The following is a 20545-nucleotide window of genomic DNA, read 5'->3' as shown; positions in this document are numbered from 1 at the left end:
GAGCAAATAACAGTTTTGATTGCTAAATGGTTGCTGCTTTCTTATTGGTAACCTTAGCTTTCTCCTGTTAATCGTTGGAGTTTTTTCTCCTGGTTATGTGCTGAATGAAAAGTATGCACTTGGCGGTGTTATTTTCCAAGAAAAGGCGAGAAACTAGAAATCCTGAGTTTAGGTGTCTGGCTTTATTACTGTTTCTTTGGACTTGGGCGCCAGCTTTTTGCCCTCCTCGTTTCCCTTCTAGCAAGGTCTGCGCTGGTGTCAATCTGGAAGTGAGGTACCCCTAATAGGGTTGTGAATTGATATGATTCTGGAATCAGGATCATTTTGGCAGCAATCGTTAGTAATGAGAAGCCATTTTCTTGCAATCTGTCAAGGCATGTCGAAGAAAAGTAATGTACAATTGTTTCTTACATGGTTAGTTAACATTCATGTGGTTTATATTTTGCTCATAACCGAAAATACTGCTAATGGGCATCAGTTGAACCCACTCTATTTTCTCTCTAATCTTTATTCGCATTTGCACAGATATCATACGTACAGGGTGAATCTATACCCAATCTCCCAATTTTTAGTAACAGTCAGACAATGATTTTCAACTGAAAGTGTCAAGGAGGTATTGGATTTAGATTGCAACTTACGCGAACAATATCCATGCAATTGCAAATAAAAATTTACATTCCATCCAGATTTCTTGAAGCAATTGAAAATTCCGCCCTTCCATTTCAGCGCATGGTTTCCAGCGCTGTTCAATAACGCTTGGAGCTAAGCTGACAGCCTTTACAGCCTACAGAGGACATGTTCTTCAACTAATGCCTATAGGAACATCTTGCCCCACAAAAAACTGAGCATCAAGAGTGGCCACACGATCTTTCATGTTGCACGTATACAAGCATGACTGGGAATTCTGCAAAATTAACTTTTTCCCCCCATAATTTTCCAAGAGGAAGTTGACTGGAACTCATAAGCAAGCAGATGAATCAACATACATCGCCAGAAGAAGGGGGAAGGCGGGGGAGGAACAGGAACTGAAAGCTATAGAGGTCAGCAGAAGGCAACATACACTCAGCGCCAAAAGACTTCAACAAATACCAAATGCAATCTTATGTTACAATGCACCCAAGTTCCTTCTGGGTTGGAAGGGCACCAAACTCTAATCAATTATGCCCAAAAGCTCCAACAGGCCACAAACCTATCACACCCCAAGAAAAAATATACAATCATTGAACGTTGTTTCCGAGGCTCGCATGTTAGCAGCAGCATCACTGCACGTGAATCTTCATCACAAGTCAGCAATATCAGTTCATTAGTCTTCATAGCAACTCAAATTTTCAACTCAGCAATGGCACTTCATGTCAGCAACCTGGAAGAGACTGCGCAGAGGCAAATGGAGAAAAACTTGCTGCTGACTCACTACAATGCAACATATTTGATCGCCGACTGGATGACCCAAGAAAACTTGGCGAGGCATTGGTTGGACTTGGAACATATGGCGACAAGTATCTTGAGCTCAGAGGTGAAAATGAAGGGTAGCCAGGGGAATGAGGCGAGAACAGGTGGGAAGCACGAGATCTCTGGGAAGATGCGTTCCTCAGATCTACTGAGCTTCTGCTTGGGCAAATGGCAGGTGAGTTGCCATAGGACCTCATAGACCGAGGTAAAGGAGTACCAGCAAGGGAGCGAACACGTGATACGGATGATGCCCTTGACAGTGCTGGGTCTATTTGTATTGCTGATGATGATGATGCATATGATGAAGCAGCAGATGACAATCCCACGGAGGAGGCTGACGGTGAAAGCAATGGAGTGCGCTCTGATGCTGGAAGCTCACCTGTGCTTGTCCTAGCATCACGCTTACAGACGGGGCAAAATGTTCGCCATGTAGTAAGCCAGGAATCTACGCAAGTAGCATGGAACTCTGCCACAATAGGATGAGATACAGAGCTTAATGACTTCAATAAGATATAATATGAGGAGAAAATAACAAAAAGCTTTGGATTTTCAATATCTTAGAATAAGGAAAGTAGCAGTAAGAGAAAACTGATAACATAGCCGACTATATTCTTCTACCACAGGTTCCAGGGCAGGCAAATATTTGATTAAAAAACATTAATTTTAAGTAGACAACAAAAATTTTTCAGCTTCAAAGGAGTATCATTTCCTTTTCCAGATCAACAGATACTTCTCTTGAGTACAACAAAAGAAAAATAAGATTTTCATTTTCAACTTATCGAAAACTAAAGAAATGCAGTGGTCAGAGACACGTACTGTGACGGCAAGGTAGCACTCTGAGCTTATCTCCAACACTATAGTCATCAAGGCATATCGCACATGTAGTTGAAGTACAGTTATCTTCCAAAACGGATGTGAATATTAGGCTAGGCATGGCTTTCACTAAACGGCTGCTCATTCCATGGAACTCCCGAACACGTGGAACCTGTGACCGCTCTCGTCTCACACGACGTCTGCGAACGAAGAAACAGGTAGCCAGTACAATGGACATAGCTAGAAGAGAGACAAAAGAAATGACCATGATTGACCATGCTGAGTTTTCAAAGGTAGGGATAATCCACAGCTCCACGTTTGGAAGGCCAGCATACATTTTAAGCGCTTCACCGGAGGATCTGGAGATAAACACAGCATGTATTTTGATACCTGCAGGATTTCCTGCCACTGCAATTTCCAAGGATAATGGATTAGAGAAAGACTGATGATCAATGTAAAATGTTGGTCATCCTATTAAAAAATGAACTGCTGATAACTTCCAAGGAAATAACATAACATAACATGGACCCAAACTACTTGACTTGAAAGTGAAGGAAAACAGTGTTCATTCATGGAACAATCAAATCTAGAGGAGCTTCTGTATTTTTGAAATAAATTTTTTGCTCACATCAAAGGTTGCTTGTTCACCAAATGAGAAATTAAAGCACAGACTGAAGCAGGATTTTCCCAGATTTGGCAAGAGGCTACAACTAAAACAAGTCCTTGACATCTAAGCTAAAAGCATATAAATACTGTATTTTACGATCCAGAAAGGTGTCTGCCACATGAGTGGCCCCATTACCGACCATCAATTCCCACTGGTCTGCCCAAAATGCTTCGTGAAATACAACTGGGTCCTGTCTAACCTACAGAATACAATACCAATAATTAGCTTGATACAATCATCATGAGAAACCAAGGGGCGAATCATGGAGAGAGGAAAATGTGAAAATCTCCCCCGCCAGCTCCATTGACCGTGCCTGAGAACCAGTAGGGAGCCAGCAAATTAGATGCAATGTAAATGTCAACCATCCTACTTTAAGTTTCATAGAAATAAAACACTTTAGAGATCTCCTATGCACCAAGTGTTCACTTCAGATGCCTCAACTCCTATCGAAAGCCTTACTACAAAAACAACTGCCTATTGAACAAAATAGCACACCTCGTTGAAGTTTTCTGCAGTTTCTTTTCAAGTTCATAGTTCAAACAAACTGCTGCCTTCAAAGATCTTCAACCATAGAAAATTTAAACATCTCGGATGCAACCCAACCCAACTCTGCTCCACCAAATCCTTCAAGCCACAAGACCTGGCCTTCCCTCCATCTCTGGACATCATTCCCCAAAACCGAATAGTCCAGACCTAATTGGCCACTGAAAGCCTTCATTTAGATGGGATCTTCCTCTCCCCTACAGGGAAATTCAACAAAGATCCTGCCCAAGCTAAGCATCCTAAATCCTCATTTACCTCAACCTTCCCTACAAGAAATTAAAAATCCTAACACTGAATGCCGCAACTTCATTCCAAATCATTTTGCATCATTAAAACTCAACAAGACAATTACTAAAACCTAACCCTAATTAGACCAAGATACCTACTTCAATCACCTGTTCATAGCAAAACTTGGTCATTGGCTTCTAGTTGATCTCCTAAAAATCCGTAACTACATCAATTAGTTTATGCTTCTTTCTTCCCTCACCCACCAAAATAATAATCATAATTGAAATGAGTAAGTTTACAACATATATGAATCAAATTAAACAATGTCTCAGGTTGGCAGAAGCCGCAAATACATAATAACCACAAATGTCCACCATTCTAATGAGCTGAGTGCATAAACATGAGTAAAAGATAAAGCAAACAATAACAAAGACATGAGTGTATCAACAGAAATTTTTACATGTTTGAAGCCATTTATCAAGTTTGTCTAAGGAAGAGGACATTACTTGCAACCAGAGGACCATCATCATTGTTGTAGATAATTGCTGCTTTGAAGCCCGCATCTTGTGCAAATCTAACTTTCTCCTCGAAGGTACATCCATCTCTTACAATTAATGCGAATGAAGCATTTGCACCTTGGCCTGTGGCAATCTTATTAGTCAATGGCGAACAAGCATCAAGAGGTTCAGCCAGGTATAGGGTTCCACACTCTCCTGATCCCTTGACCACAGGAGCTGTGTTAACATGATGAAAAAAATCATATAAGTTTCAACCCTTGGGGTACCCATTGCACAAAGTCATTAACATAGCAAGCTCAATTCCATTATATTACAATAAGCAAATTGACCAAAACTAACACAACTTTCTGTTGAAATTGAAATCGAGGAGAAAGATAGAGATCCCTTATCCTACCAAAGTTGGCTTCAATATCCTCAAACGAACGGATTACGTCGTCCCCAATCAACACCACATTTGCAGTCGCCGTCGGAATCATTACACACAAAATAGCACACAATAAAGGGAGAAAATATACTAGTCTCCTAATATATTCACCTTCTCTGATACTTCCCATGGCTATGCAAGTCAGTATCGGCAGCGAAGAGAAGGTAAATACAAGAAATCGCTTACGATCGTAAAACCACGAAAAGAATCGGACCTATCAAAAATCAAACAAAACCAAATCTTCGCTTCTCGAGTTCTTCGACCTGTCATCATTTAATCAATCAAACATCAAAATAAGAAATAAAAAGCGTAGCTTTACCCGTTTCAGAGAACGAAACAGATCTAAAACAGCACAAAATCATAAGAAGAGAGATTAACCCAGAAACCCAGAAGAGAAAGAGAGAAAAAACCAAGTTTTCGAACGATTGAGTAAAGGTGTATCTACCTGATTAAAATTTAAAACCTAGGAGTTGAATCAATCGTGGAAGAAGTGGGTCATGGCAGAGAGGACTGGTACGACGAAATACGGATTGCAGGTATTGTTGTATGGATCAAAACATCAGCTTCCATGCCTAATCCCGTCTCCTTCCTTGTTCACGGCGTCTATTGTGCTTAGAATTCTCGATTTTACTCTTGGGGAGCACAGAGATGTTGGTTGTTTTATCAATTTGTTTTCGGGTTCGGATTTGTGAAATGGGATCCTGTAAGAGCGTAACAGCGAGGCTTAGGCATTAAGGGGTGGGTGATGCTCTGAGCTGCTGACCAGGAGTAGTTCTGGCTGCGAGCGAGCGAGTGAGAGAGAGAGTGAGTGAGAAAAAAACAAAAGCAATTGAGAATTGAGAGTGAGTAATTATCGAATCGCAACCAATTGGTTCCGTGGATATCCTTGACACCGCCAAACGGGGCCTAGAATAATCCAATTTTGTTCATCTGGTCCAGATTCCTGAAGAAAAAAAAAATGGTTTCTGCAAGTCTATCCAATCCAAGTCGTCTAGAGTGGACAAATAGTATGTTGGTCTTAACAGGTCAATCTTGTCGTGATAAACATGAAAACAGTTTTTCTTAATTCTTAAGAGAACCGCTGGATATGGAAGGACTTGTGAATCACAATTAGAAGATGAAAGATAATCTTTAGCGATATGCATGAATTATAATTATGGAATCTCTACTCAGGTATTGAATTTTTCCAAGATTTGAAGATGTTGACTAAAATGACATCCAGACCATTTTGGGCCGTTGGCTGATGTATATTCTTTTTTTCTTGTTGCTATCGTTGGTAAAATTCATCACAGATGTTCAATTTGGTCCATGGAGGCATAATTATGCTTGTCACATCTAATGCCAAGTTTGTAATTATGATGAAGGGTGGCTCAGTTGACAAAAAACCGACCATTCCACGTGAAAAAGTCAAAGTTACAATAGCTCCCTGAGGATGTAATTGATGTGCTCATAAGCTCCATGAAAATGATCTGAATGAATCTCAAATCCCAAAAAAAAAAAATGTATTTTTATCAATCATCATGGTAGCCACATAGTCCTTTTTTTTAATTTGATTACTTCTCCTTTTCTTTCCTTTTCTCACTCCATGTATGAAATACCATTATTTGTCCCCATATAATGTCATTAATCATCATCCAACGGTTACCATTAAATCCTTGCTTTTAGGGAACAAAAAGTTAAAGCTTAATTAAAAAATAACACACTTTTCATAAATTTCTCCAATTGTCAAGATATTCACTCTTTCTTTCTCAATTTTTCTAGTAATCTTAAAAAATCATAGTGGCATGAACCAACTTTTTATTTTTTCATTATATTGAAGTGATTATTTAGGTAATACGTATTCGCTCTTTCTTTCTCAATTTATCTCTCTCTCTCTCTCTCTCTCTTTTAACTTCATTGAATTTTTTTTAATTTAATTATTAAACTAATTGAATTAATTAGTTTTCTAGCATAGTATATTTGTGTAGTTGCATTGAACTATTTAATTGGAGTAATTGAACTAAAATGTGAAAAAATAATTTAACAGTTGGTCCACTTGAGCTCACACAATATGTGTGGTGTGGTGGCTTAATGCTCTCCAAATTGGGAGGTGATCCAGACTTACTATTTGTCCCTCCCTACCCAATATTTAATCCTAACTCGGCCCCTAAGTGTACATGTTTGAAAGTTGATGTATTAGTTTAAGTCCGATGGTTTTATTCTCAAGGGCAAAGATGATGGTCCTATAATCAATTTGTTTACTAAGAGTTCCAAGAGTCATTAAGTATGATTGGGCTTTATAAGGTTTTTTTTTAAGCCCCTCAAACCCAAGCCTCATGGGTAGAAGTTCCTCTCCCCAAGCATGGACCTTGCATTATTATTTTTTTTAAGTAAAAAAATTGGTAGTTGATGAACTAATCGAACATAGATGAGATTTTGAATTTCTATAAGGACAACATAGTCATCTTACTTACTATTAGTATATTACTAAATTGATATTAAGTATTTTATATATTATCACCAGTCACATAGATGTGATAGACAACCACCTTTTTATCCAGAAGCCACTTGCATGGACACTGCCAATTGATAATGTTTATAAAATCAAGTCAAAATTGAACCATAATAATTTATTCAAATCAGAATTTCATCGATCGTTGATCTGATTATATTTGATTCTTGAGCATCTTTCTGAACCAGCCCTGCATGAATTTGGATATTCATTTTGATCAAGACAGTACAAGAGCCAATGAAATCTTGTTTGTAAGTATTAACATAAATGCAAGAGCATGTTTGTTTGGTATTTAGAGACTTGATTGAAACCAGAAGCTTGTGAGGAAGAAAGATAGACAAGCTTGTGAGCCTCAGGACCACTGAGACAGTGAGAACACCATAAAATGATCTCATTGGATTTGTGGGCTCCTAACCTACAAGATGTTTTACATGTTTTTCATGTACATCTCTTGTTGCTTAAGCCACTTATTAATCATATCAAGATCCTAGGGTTGCAAGTCTTGAAAACTTCACTTAAAGAGAGAGTGTTGAGTATGGCTCATGTTTCAAGCCGTGTTGCCGACGGACACGGGGTCCACTTTTTTTTGGGCCTCAAAATTTCTTTAAAGTTTAGGCCTAGGAATTATAAGTGCATATATATATACATAATAATATCTGTAATAGTTGTTTCAGAAGAATATAGTGAAAAACTTAATGCTAGACGTACCCTCACATTGAGGTGAACCAGGGAAAAATTCGTGTCTTTTTTTTTCTTGTTTTCTATTCGGTTGTGTGTGATTAATCGCTCTAATTCTGACAAAGAGATATCCAAAAGTTTGGACTACAATTAAGGCTATACGGGCTAAATTCATTGGGTCCAAAAGCATAGCTTTAATGGGCCCTCATTGGACCAAGAAGTGGGCTCTAAGTTTGTCCTAACCTCTAGCATTTTTACATAAACTGGGCTTACACAACCTCTGGCAGGAGCATGGACTGTCCTACCCAAGATGCCAAAAAGGAATGGAAGAATCTCAAAATGGATGCTGATTGGAAGTTACTAGACCCTTTGCATCCAGACAGAGCGTGCGTCTATGTGTTTACCCGCTTGATGCCCTGTCTACAGTACCAAGCAACCGATGGGTATACCAAAAATAAGGCATCTAGCAGGCAGTTTGACGGACACCAAACACAGAGAATTTGAACTTGATGGGACGAATTACCACATTTCGAAAAGGACTTTTCAGCTGCTTGGAAATTTGCTATCGAATTATGTCCAATTTCCAGAACTCATTATGTATATAAATTTAAATAATTTATTATTTTTTTTATTGGTACTACTACAAGACAATTATAGTCATAAATTTTCGTCATATTCAAAAATTTTGTTTTGGAAGACTCATAGTCAAAGTTGGTTGCCCATATACATGATTAATTAAGTCTATTATTACATTGACTTAAGTCAAGATAATTAATTTCGGTTGTCTTAATTCCTAAAGGGTGAGAGAATTGATGCATTAGATCTCATCCTATCAAGATTCTTCAAATTGGGGATTGTTCACTTCAACCTCTAGTTTGTCTCATTGCCATTTTTATGTGTGCCACCTATTCTTATAACATATTGATATCATAAAATGTTGTTATTGTCATGCATATTTCTCGAATATACGCCCATGTAGAATTATAATATTATAGTCTAAATTGAAAGAAAAAATTTATATCATTTTTAAAGAAAATGCAATTAGTCTTTTGATTTGCTTTTCTATGTGTTCTGGTGCTTATTCTTGAATTCTCGTAGAATAGGTCTAAATAATACGAAAACTAATATTAGCACATCATTAATTAAGATAATTTCATTGAAATCTATACATAATAACATTAAAAAAAACTTATCACCAACAAGATAATAATAATAATAAGCTTAGGCATGCCATGAAATCATTAGTTAAACTAGACCTGTAAGATGGTGGGTTTCATTTCTTTGCAATTACTTAAAGTGTTCACGAACCTTCAAATCAAAAGAGATCAAAAGAGAAGAACACCATGATGATAGAGCCGACCCCATAAGTGAAAAAGAGCAAAAACAAGGTGGAAAAAGCTCATTTTCATCATTTGATCCCAAACAGCAACCCCTAAGTGAAAGGAAAAGTGAAAAAGAGCTATTACCAGCACTGATGAATATTCAAAAGATTGAAAAGAGGCTCAAACATAGAAAGCATATACAATTAAATAGACTCGGAAGCATAAGTGCTTGACTCAGTAAGTTGACTCATACTATTGCCAAACTTTAATCAACATTCTTTTGTTTTTTTGGGTAAAACTTTTTATCAACATATGAGCCATGTCAAAAGAAGCAACAAGCTGAGATATGTTGGTCAGAAACTGAGTCATGTCAACAAGGCCGAGTTTTGAGTTGACCCGATTTAGTAAATTTTGAGTATGTGTGCTAGCTAATATAGTATAGTATAATATACAGCAATGGTGATGTAAGCATGATGCAGTACATCCATTAAACTTAATCTTTATCTTCTTAATTACTTGCTAGGAAGAACAAAATTAACACCCAACCTAGCAACAAAATCTAACTCTTCTCATTTCCATAAAAAAAGAATTTAGCTTGTCTCATTACTTATTTTTCAAGTAGTATCACCATCAATATCAATATGAGAGAAATTTATTTTTTTAGCAACATGCACGTTGAAAGTTAGAGTGTGTCGTCAAGTTATGTGATAGGGTACACGACACCATTAATACTCAACAAGATTTGGATATTTTTGTAGATAAGGTTACCATTTTAATCCCTTCGAACACCAATACTAAGCGTAAAGATTTGCTCTTTTGTGGTCAATTTTGTACCATTAAAGGCATTGAGTGAAGTGATTGATTTTTAGTTCTTCAATTACAGGATACCGGCCTTAAATTTGTCAATTTAACATGATCATAGCTTAAGAACACGGTATTGAATCTCTCGATATGTAATTACGTTACTTATGATAACCTTTTTTAAGTCTTGTAAACAACCCAAATTGAAATATTTCAAAATCACTTAACTTAAAGTAATTAACAACCTTTGAATTAATTAAGAGGATTAAATCCCTCCAAAATTTTCATGAAGTGATACATTTCTCAATGACTTGCTTTATTGCTTTAACTAAAGATATCCGAAGTTTCCAAAAGATATTCTTATTTCTTGCATCCACTAATAAACCTAATCATGATCATTTATATACTAACATGGTAGGGACACAGTTGACAAAATAGAAAAAGTGGGAAGGAAAGTAGTAAGTGCACATCACTCCCATTTTTTCATTTTTGTGATTATATCTGGTATCACTATCATCTCAGCACTTACTTACCCAAAAGAATTTCATACCCATTATGACCCTAGAAGCCACGAAGTACTAGTGACATATATCAAAGACAGATGAAGGGGCAAAGTTGTAGTTTCGCAAAGTAAAAAGACAAAACATAGACTATAATGAGTGATTTATTAACATTTTCTCCTAGAAGCTTGTTGTTGCAGAAGAGGCCAAAGCGAAAATAGTTTCCTGTACTTGTAAGGAACGCTGTCTTTAATTAAGCACTCTTTCCAAGCTTAACCATGTGAAATTAGAGTAAACCCAACTCCATAATCTCTTACAAAACATGAAATTACTAATTTATTAACAAAAACTATTCATGAAATATTAATTTCTCCTCCACTGTGATTTTGATTGTGATTGAGAATGAGGAGACGAGAAGCCCTTCTGAACTAAAGAAACTAGAGAGCAAGAAAGAAAATCACAAAGGGAGAACCTCAAATATCGATTAACACACAGTAGTAACCTTGTTTACTTATCTAAAAGTGCTGGCAATTGATCACTTTTCGCCCATAATTGAAATCACACCTTTCGATGGTTCAGAAGTTGATATCTGCCTCTGCTTGATTTGGGAATAAACACGGTAGAATTTGTAACATCACAGCTGCTCCTGCAAGAGTAATGGAGATCAACGAACCCGGTTATTCGGTCGCTTAATGTTCTTGACGCCTTTCTGCTCTGTTTCCAACAGTCGTCAACGCCATCAGTGTGATCTTTGGAACACTCCATCAATGCCGCAACAAAGGGATCTGGGTGGAAATTGTCTTGGGATTTCTTCTTTCTTGCTGGACGGATTGATTCGGGATCGAATCTTTTTGAAGGAGTTGGATTGGGTGGAGGCAATGGGAGTAGAACTAAAGAACCCACCTTTGCTTCTTTCTGGGTTTTTGAAGGAGAAGCTGATGATGGTGAGTGAGGAGGAGGAGGAGGAGGAGGAGGAATATTCAAGAAATACTTCTTTGGGATTCCTGGGTGTTGTTCCCATGAGAATGGGATACCTGAGAATCGGAGTGGAGTAATTGGACTGGAAGGTGTGGAGTTATCATCAAAGAAAGGCGAACCCAATGAAGAAGATGATGATGATCTGCAGGAAGATGACCAAGAAAAGGAATGAGTACGGCGAGATATCGATGATGGGCGTTTCCCAAATGGGGAGATGTCGATGATGCTGCTGCTAGTGTTGGTGTTTTGTCCTTCAAGTTGAAGAGTTTCGCCATTGCCAGGAGGAAATGCATTGCAAGAGGAACCCATTTGGTTTCAGGGACCAGGAGAGAACAAAAAAGGTTAAGAGAGTTTCAGTGTTGTTGTGTAACCTATCTTCTTATATATAGACATACATGGTAATCTCAGCCAGGATAAAAAAAAATGAAGACTTTTCAAAGGAAATGAGGGCAAATTGGGGAACAATATTTGGACAATGGACCTACTTTAATGGGCTATGAGCATTAAATCCATTATTAAAGTTGAGTTCTGAAGATGTTCCGAAATTATGGGTCGGGTCGGTTAAGGTTATGGGCCTATGGCCCATGATTCTACATAATGAAAAGACAAAAAAGTCCTCATCATTCTACAGTACGGAAAGGTTAACGGCTGAGCACGGGATTTCTATAGCAGGGACGAGTGAGGGAGAGACGACAAAGGGATGACCTTTGTTGTCCATTTCGTGAACAACAACAACACCAATTAAATTAATAATATTAAAAGCGAACACATCAAGGAGGCATGACCGCATGAGAAAACTACGGAAGCATGTGAATTGGTGGGGCCCGGGGTTTTAGTAGATCAGGAGACGTGAGTGGTGGAAAATCCGTGGAGTATTTGATTCTCATAGACCGTAAATCACCATCAATGATAGTCACGTGTAATGTTGTTCCTCATTCCTATGGCTTTCTTAGTGTGCCCTCGTGGTTCACTAGTTCATAACTGGGTCCCACTCACACAAGTTTACTGTCTATTATAACATTTTTTTCTTCTTTCATATCAAAGATTTACCTAAAAATATATATATAATATGGAACTGGATTATATGAGGTAAAAAATATATTCAACTTAATAAACAATGAAAAAAAAATTATTGTATATTATTTATAAGGACTAGTAAAATTATACGTGCAGATGTATGCAATGACATTTAATGGATTTGGACATACACTTTAAATGATTTAAAAGTCTAATAATTTGCATGGACAAGGGTTTTTAAAATTAAAAGAAATGAAATCATAAATCTGGAGTTCATATTTTAGTGTTTAATAGTTGGTGGATTTTTTTATTATTATTATATAATTAATAATAATTACTAAATTATTCTAGTAATTAATATCATATTTACCAGTGATAAATTATTATTTTAAATAAAATCAATTATTTCATTTTAATGAAAGTTTGAAGGTATATTAAAGACTCAAAAAAGATATATATATAGTCATCTTCTATGAGTTACTTGGTATTATACTAGGAATAGGGATTATCAATTTTTCATTTTGTAGAATAAGAATTTAGGAATTAAAGTCATATAGTTTTCAAGTTTGAATCTATTTAAATTTAAAGTTTGTGTTGGGCTCAATCAACATTTTTAGAGATATTTTTTATAAAAATTACTCTCAATCTTTTTGGGATAACTCAAGGCATCCAAATCATAGTTACCCAAGAATTACAAGACTTGAAATAGACTTGATAGATGTATTTTTGGACAATAGTGACAACCTCTTATATAAAGATCAAATGTAATTGTTGCTTTCAAATAAAGCTAACTTGGTAATATCTTTTTCATTGGCCTTTTAGAACTCTACATCATAAATGGTTAGAAAATATGGTCAGACCAAGTCATGCCACTTGACATTTTTCTTAAAGACCGTAAACGTCCCATATGATACAACCGTGTACATTGCAAATCGGCTTCTAAAATAAAAAATTGTTTGGCTACCCTAATAATTATGCATTCAAACTATCAGACCCATTCAAATGCCAATAAAAAAAAACACTTATATAAAATGAATTTGTAGAGTATGGAAAGAAAACTAGACATGCATACCCAAATCAAACAACACTATAAAAGCAAGAACTTGATTGCGTAAATATTGTATGGAAAAATTTGAGAATATGAAAATATAACATATTCACATAGGACATGAATTACACTTTGGAATATTTTTCAAACATAAGGTTTTATATTTTTGGTAGAAAAACATAAGGTTGTGGAATCTCATATTGGTAGGTAACCAACCCCCTATAACTAATAAAAAAAAATTCAAAAAATGACCAGTGTTCTCAAACAATTTGGTAAGCTCGATATATTCCTTTCTTCTTGAGCTTTGGTCCCATACTTAAAAGGTTGTGTTGACCCTTAAAACCTTCATAGTATATCATTAGATACCATTTGTCCCCTTGCAATCCTTCTCATTAATCAGTCTCTTTAGATCCACACAAGTAATTAAAAAAGGTATATCTTCTTCTTAGAATCATGATTAAGCCTATAATCTCAACATATCCCTCAATTTTTATAGACTGAAATGTTTTTTTTTTTATCCTATCTGGTCAACTGTCAGATGGATATATATATCCTCAATCCTCACCATGGTTGCGTGAGTTATGCTCTCTTGCTCCCTTGGCTAGTCCAGTTTTCTAATTAAACAGATTGGTTGTTAAAAAAAAAAAATTTGAATATGCCAATTTTCTTCAAGCCTTTGGGCTGTAATGCATCTTTGAGCTGGGTTAGGGACAGATAATGTTCTGGGCCAAATTGGGCCTAGCCCAAAACAGGGCCCAACTAAAATTTAACATGAAAGTGGAAGAGAAGTGATCAAAAGCTTGTTTTGATAAGGCCAGGCCAAGCCAGGCTGGTTCTTGATGCTAGACCAAGAAAAAGAGCCTATGTTATACATGCTGCACGACCAGGGTCTCTGAATTTTATTTTATGGGCTACTACCATCAGCTTGGATTAAATCCTTTAAAGGTGTCAGGTTTGGCTCACCTTCTCGTCGGGGGAACCCATAGATGGTTAACTATCATCTTGATTAATGAAATTGGTATTTCATATGGTTTTCTCTAAATTACGATAGCTTTGTCTTCAAGACTCTTAAGTCGAGAGGGACAAAATAGTCATTAAACATCCAACGCAATTACGATTTGAGGGGGCAATTAGAACTTCATAAAGAACAAGTCTTTTAGTAATCAGGTTATAGTACAGGGACAACAATAATTATCCCTAAAATATAAATAATTAAAAAAATTTCAGGGGACATTCCACAGGTGAGTTTTCACCACCGATCATAAGGATTATTGTAGTTCAAGAACTAGGGTTCAGAAAGAGAAAAAGGCTAGAAGTGAAGAACTTAGGATTTTCATAATTTAATGCAGAATGAGAGGATGAGAAGTAGAGGAAAAAGAAGACAGAGCCGAGACCAACAAGAAAGGGTATGAAAAAGTAAGAGGCAGAGATTTAGTAGTAGGTGGGAATGAAAGAAAATGAGATCTTCCTCCTCCCACAAATGGTGAGAAATGTTTTCTAGACATGTCAATCGAAACACAGCAAAACAAAACTGGTTCTACATAAGCTTTCAGTTGTTGTGACTTGTGTGGAAATTTGCAGGATCCAATGCAACACAGTGATTGGTCCTGATGTGTAAGGAAGAAGAGAAGTTTGGAACGAGATGAACACCAAATCCAGGCAAGAAAATAAATGAAAGAAAGCATACAGCCAGCCCACATTTTAATTCAATGTGAGTGCCCTTGTAAAAGTAGGTTTTTTCAGGGAGGGCATGCCGAAATCATGAGACATTAAAACCAATTTAATTAATATACTTTTGAGGTGTTTGAACTTTTTGCCAATTACCCTCGGTGTCCCTAAAATTTTCCTTAAAGTAAAACATATAAATGATATAATATAGTACAATTAGGTTTGGAAAACCTCTTACCGATCAATCTCATTCACCTACGTAATAAGCATTTTTGGTCAAGAGGCTGTTGGTGAAAAGCTATACAGATAAGTATCTCACGTAGAGTAGCTACAGCCATCAGCCATGCCACCTCTCCCCTGCTTTGATGATCCAATGAACCAAAACGAGTACTAAATTGGAAGAAGAGAAAAGTGTTTCATCTAATTAAAAAGCTTCTTTTCCTCGATCACATCGATCTGTTCTGCATGCAGATTCATGCATTTCTTTACCAGAATTGAAACTCCAACCACCTCCACAATATTGAATTGAAAGCTTTTTCTTCTTGAGTTTGATCAGATCCTTTGTTTCTTACATGAACTCAATATCAATCATGCACTGAAATGAGAAAACAAAGTTCACATTAGCTTATAATTCTTTTGAGAAGTAGCAGATAAACCAGAATATATCTGAAAGTATATACAGTAAAACAGACAGGAAGTTAGAAGAAAACAAGATGGAATAAATTTGATTAATAGAGAGAAAAGATTACCCAAACACATATCCCCTCGCAGGTAGAATCTGAGACCCAAAAGAGCGGTGGAAAATCAATTGTACTTTTCTACAAATCAATCACTTCAATAGTTCATGCACCTTTAGGAAGCAAAGCAAAGCAAAGCAAAGCAAAGCAAGCAAAAAGGCTTTGCTTTTGATGTCTATATATAGACTGACCATCTCTAGGGTTCCATTCAATCCTGAAAGCCACTTTCTCATCGTTTCAGCCTTGGACATCACTATAATTTCATATGTACATGTACAGCAGATCCAAGACTCTAAATGAATATATGGTCATACAAAGAAAAGCTTCAAATTCTCTGCTGATACTCGTCCATGCCTAGTTATTGGCCATTTTAACAAGAAAACACTACAGACCCACCTGTGTTTTATTTTTTCGGGTAAAATTGTAAAAGCTAGCTCAATAATCCTGTAGGGTTCTTCTTTGTCATGAACTTATGATTCCCATTAAGAGAGATGCTAGTTAGTGCCAATAGCAGTAGGGTTCAGAGCACCAGATGGCAGTGGAGGTGTGGAAGTGAATGGAGACGATTCCTTTACAGTCACTTTATAAAGAATTGGAATCGGAATTGGACCGGCATTTCCCCACTTCTATGATTCTGGTGTCATGCATGGCGCATTTCAAAAACAAATAGATATATGTTAAGCTATGGTTGTCTGAAGTCAAAGTCACAGAAATGATGATGATGTTAGTGCTACTGCTACTTACCACCCATTTTCACGACAGAACTCTCATGCCTTCCATGGTTCTTTAAGGCCTCCATGAACCCTGTTGGCCAAGATCACCATCTCTGCTAGTGCCACCCTAGTCATACGAGTTTCAGTACTAGTGATACGACTTGCCCAGATTAGAAAAGCTAAAGTCCACCACTGGACACAAGATGGGATTGGGTGTCCCAGGCAGGGAGATTTCTTTGCTAGCTAATGGACAAAAGATGGTAAGTAGTGTTTGTTTGATTCATCCTAAGGCTTACATTATTTGTTCGATTAAAAATTTATTAGGACTCAATATATTAGGTCGTTGCACTGTTATTTGGTTTGTGACGGATTAAATCGGTTTATTATAGAAATTGATTAAGATTTGGGATTACTATTATAAATAGTCATGATAGTCTCTTTCTAATCACTCAAAGTATTTTGTTTTCTTCTATTACCACAACAAAGAGCCACATAAATAAAGACAAGAAAATTAAAGAAGGCTTTATCACTTTAAAAAGGCTAAAGTGCTTGGATTGTTCTTATTCAACATTCATTGGTACAAGTACATGCAATTTTCTCTCTAAATGTTAGATCATATATATATCCAAATTTTTGTATGAATTTCACTTAGGGTTTCAGAAAATTCCCATGAATATTCTAACAGTGTCTTCTTGTTTATCAAGATTGTCGACCACCTTCTTCTTTATGATATATAATTGAGAAATTTTAAATTTCTACAGTAATTTAAACTGGAATTGAAGTTCATTTAAAAAATCTAAAACTTGAGGTAGAAATGTAGAAATATTATTTCCAGACTTAAAAAAAGAAGGGGAATGGCAAGCTATTTCCGCGTTGAACATAGGAGTATAGGACATCTAAGTTCGTCCTTTCCTTCTCCCTTACGTACTCTATGGAGTGTATTGGCCATTTGGCCTCCAGGTTCCATCAATGAAGGCAGACAAACTTTTTATTCTAACAAGAAAAGCCTTAATGATCAAAGACACTTGTCATTTCGAAAGACCTTAGAGGTTTGGCCACTAAGACTTCCAATCAAAGCAACTTGCAATGGTTTAGCACCCATTGAGCAAACATATAACCGTGAAAGAAGAAGAAAAAGAAGCATTTCAGAAAACCCATGAGTGAACATAAAGCCTGGTGCTAACTGCTAACAAAGATGAATTGTTCCATTCACATCATGTAGCTTAGCTGAGCTATATATATAGCTGCTTTTGTTTGGTTATAGACCATTGATCTTTAGGTATCCAGGGATTCCTATGTGTCGGTTGTTTCAAGACTTGCAATGTCCCTACTTCCTTTCATGGGGAAAAGAACTTACAACATATTTGACAGCCCCAGCTCATGCGTTCCACACTTTGGGAGAACAAAAGTAGTGAAGCTCCACAAATGCAGGATCAAATATCTACCATGCATGCATAGATCCATAGAATGACCTTCTATTCTCTCTCTCTCTCTCTCTCTCTCTCTCTCTCTCTCTCTCTCTCTTCTGTCTGTCTGTGTGACAAAATGTTTGCCATGAGAATAGCTTGACAAGGGTTTCCATGAACAGAATGCTGGCTAGCACTAAAATTGATCAGACATTAAATAAAAGATAGTTATGCAGGGGCCAGCCTTAATTTGAAGACAAAAAGTTGCGTAACTCACATTGATAAACGTAAACCTATCTACAGTACATGCAGTACCTCCTTAAGTTCACCAATTCATATCACCAGCAACTGGTTAGTGTAGTTCCGTAGCTTGTTCTCATGTTCATGCAGAGGTTTTGAGTTCGAACCTTTTGACTGATACCCTTCATTTTAACTGTAAATTGCTACTAATAATTTATAGATTATTAATTACTTGTGATAAACAAACTATTACTAACACTGTTGTTGTTGTTGAATCAACCATCATGATATTTTATTTGATGAACTGGGGTGATGATAGTTTTTTATCCATGTTCTTATTTGGTAAAAGTTTTTTTTTTTATGGATGTCTTGCTGTACATTGTGAGAAAATAGAAATTAAAAGGACCTGAACTGAATGAATAGTAAGATTCTACCCAATAAAAAGATGAATAGTAAGGCAAAAGAGGTGTGGGGATAGAATTTGAATGCTAGCAAAATATTAGGGATGAAGTCTATTTGAATGCTAACAAAATAAATTAGAGGTGGACCTCCTAGTGACTCTTATGTGGGTTCATTTTGTATGGTAAAAAAAATGTGAGAAGAATATATAACTCTACTCTAAAAGATAGAATATTCAAACTCCAAACTAGCTAGGTCTTCCCCAAAATCATAGTCATTACTGTTCAGCTTTCTATTGAAGGCTTAGATATTGCCAAGGTTTGAGGGAAGAATTCCACCAAATTCACATTCCACCGAAAGTGATGAGTGGGAATCAATTCTTACTTTTACTGATTCAATATGTAAGGATGGTTAACCTCCATTGGAGGCGTTTCATCTCATGAGGTAGGCCTAAACCTTTTAAAATGTCTGGTTCAGATATCATTAATTGCTTTTGATAGAAATTATTGATTTTAAGCCTTGACTACCAATTAGTGATGAGGGTAACCAGTGAGGGCCAGAGAGACTATGTAAGGCCATGATGATCTGCTTCTTCACAGGGGGTGCAGCCATATGGCCTTCTTGGGCTTGTTCTCTATTAATTGATCGAGTCTTTTTCAGGATACATAGGGATTCTGAGCTACGGGTATCATGAAACGATTGAAACACATAATTATTGGTTTAAGGTTACCTATGTAAGTTATTCGCTTAAACTTTATTTGTGTGAAAACCTTCCACACTAAGTTTGCATCTTTAACTTTTTTCGTATTAAGAATTATGCAATTAAGATAAGAAAGTCAGTCATGCATGCATATTTTCTTCTTTAGAATAAAACAAAATCAAATGATCAAAAATTAGATGAGAAATGAATTGTAAAGATCATATATTGAGAAATCTATATCAGACCAGCCATTGATAATCTAAATGTTCTTTTTCTTAGTGCATGAAACAAAAGATAGGAAAATAAAAACCAAATGATATTTTATTGGAAATATTTATTTATTTTAAAAATAAAACGAATAGAACGATCTTCCACCATTGCAAATGCTTCCACTATGGTATCCCTTTGTTTTACATTTGAATTGGAATAAACCTTGGGCCCAATTAGACTCTTGTTTTCAATCTGTCGAAAAAAATTTAAAAGCTGACTGGTTTTCAATTTCTTGTTTTGTCTGCTGTGATTTGCTTTGAAAGTAGAATATCAATTAATGAAGCATTTCATACTCTTTGTTGTTGTGGGTCAAGACAACACATCTCATTGGTAGAATACAAATAAACTGAGATGCCCAGAGCTTGATCATCTTGATTATTTCCATACAATGTCCTTAGTGACTCATATGGTTGACCCTACAGTGTTATTCTACAAAGAGTAATGGAATATTTATTATTGTACATTAGTTTATTACTTAGGAAAGTTTTGTACCTTATCATACTCTAGACCATCCAAAGGAAAATTAGTAATTCTAAAGTTGACTAGCTCTGAGTATCAAATTTGCAAGAAATGATTCCATCTTGTTTTAGTATGGAATTTGGACCTTAATCGATGTAAAGTTACTATATTTATTTTTCTTTAGGTAAGTGGGTGTACATAAATATGACACATGTAATAAGTTTTAAGTCCATTACATGAATTGATTTCATTTCTTCTCAACGTCTCAACCAACCAACTTACTTTTGTTTTAGTGGTGAGAGTCATTCAACTTGTTTAGTGACTTGCTTATTATCTCGGGAAGGATTCGCCCCTAGTTTTTGTTTTCTTTATTGAATTTGAATTCATTTTTCAATGATTTGAGACGTTTTATTTCTATGCTTTTTTTTTATACAAATTTGATTATTATTGTGATTATTTACTTGTACATCTTTGTT

General features: G+C 36.2%; 2 protein-coding genes across 2 annotated transcripts; both read right to left on the bottom strand.

Annotated features, from left to right (window-relative positions):
- Window positions 1–300: 300 nt before the first annotated feature.
- Window positions 301–4904, bottom strand: LOC149021310 (receptor homology region, transmembrane domain- and RING domain-containing protein 2-like). Its single transcript, XM_089149565.1, has 4 exons — window positions 4613–4904; window positions 4207–4434; window positions 2266–2670; window positions 301–1915 (listed from the first exon to the last, which is right to left on the bottom strand). The coding sequence occupies exons 1-4, from the start codon at window positions 4770–4772 to the stop codon at window positions 1353–1355; spliced, it is 1356 nt and encodes a 451-aa protein (XP_089005691.1). The 5' UTR covers window positions 4773–4904; the 3' UTR covers window positions 301–1352.
- A 5494-nt stretch (window positions 4905–10398) lies between these two features.
- Window positions 10399–11775, bottom strand: LOC149021309 (uncharacterized). The gene has a single exon (XM_089147093.1). It carries the CDS (start codon window positions 11719–11721, stop codon window positions 10993–10995), a length of 729 nt encoding a protein of 242 aa, XP_089003219.1. The 5' UTR covers window positions 11722–11775; the 3' UTR covers window positions 10399–10992.
- Between the last annotated feature and the right edge of the window lie 8770 nt (window positions 11776–20545).

This window comes from Hakea prostrata, chromosome 3 (genome assembly GCF_041222555.1).
Source record: "Hakea prostrata isolate BN-2017 chromosome 3, UWA_Hpros_2, whole genome shotgun sequence".
Lineage (NCBI taxonomy): Eukaryota > Viridiplantae > Streptophyta > Magnoliopsida > Proteales > Proteaceae > Hakea > Hakea prostrata.
This window is presented reverse-complemented; position numbering and strand designations above follow the sequence as displayed.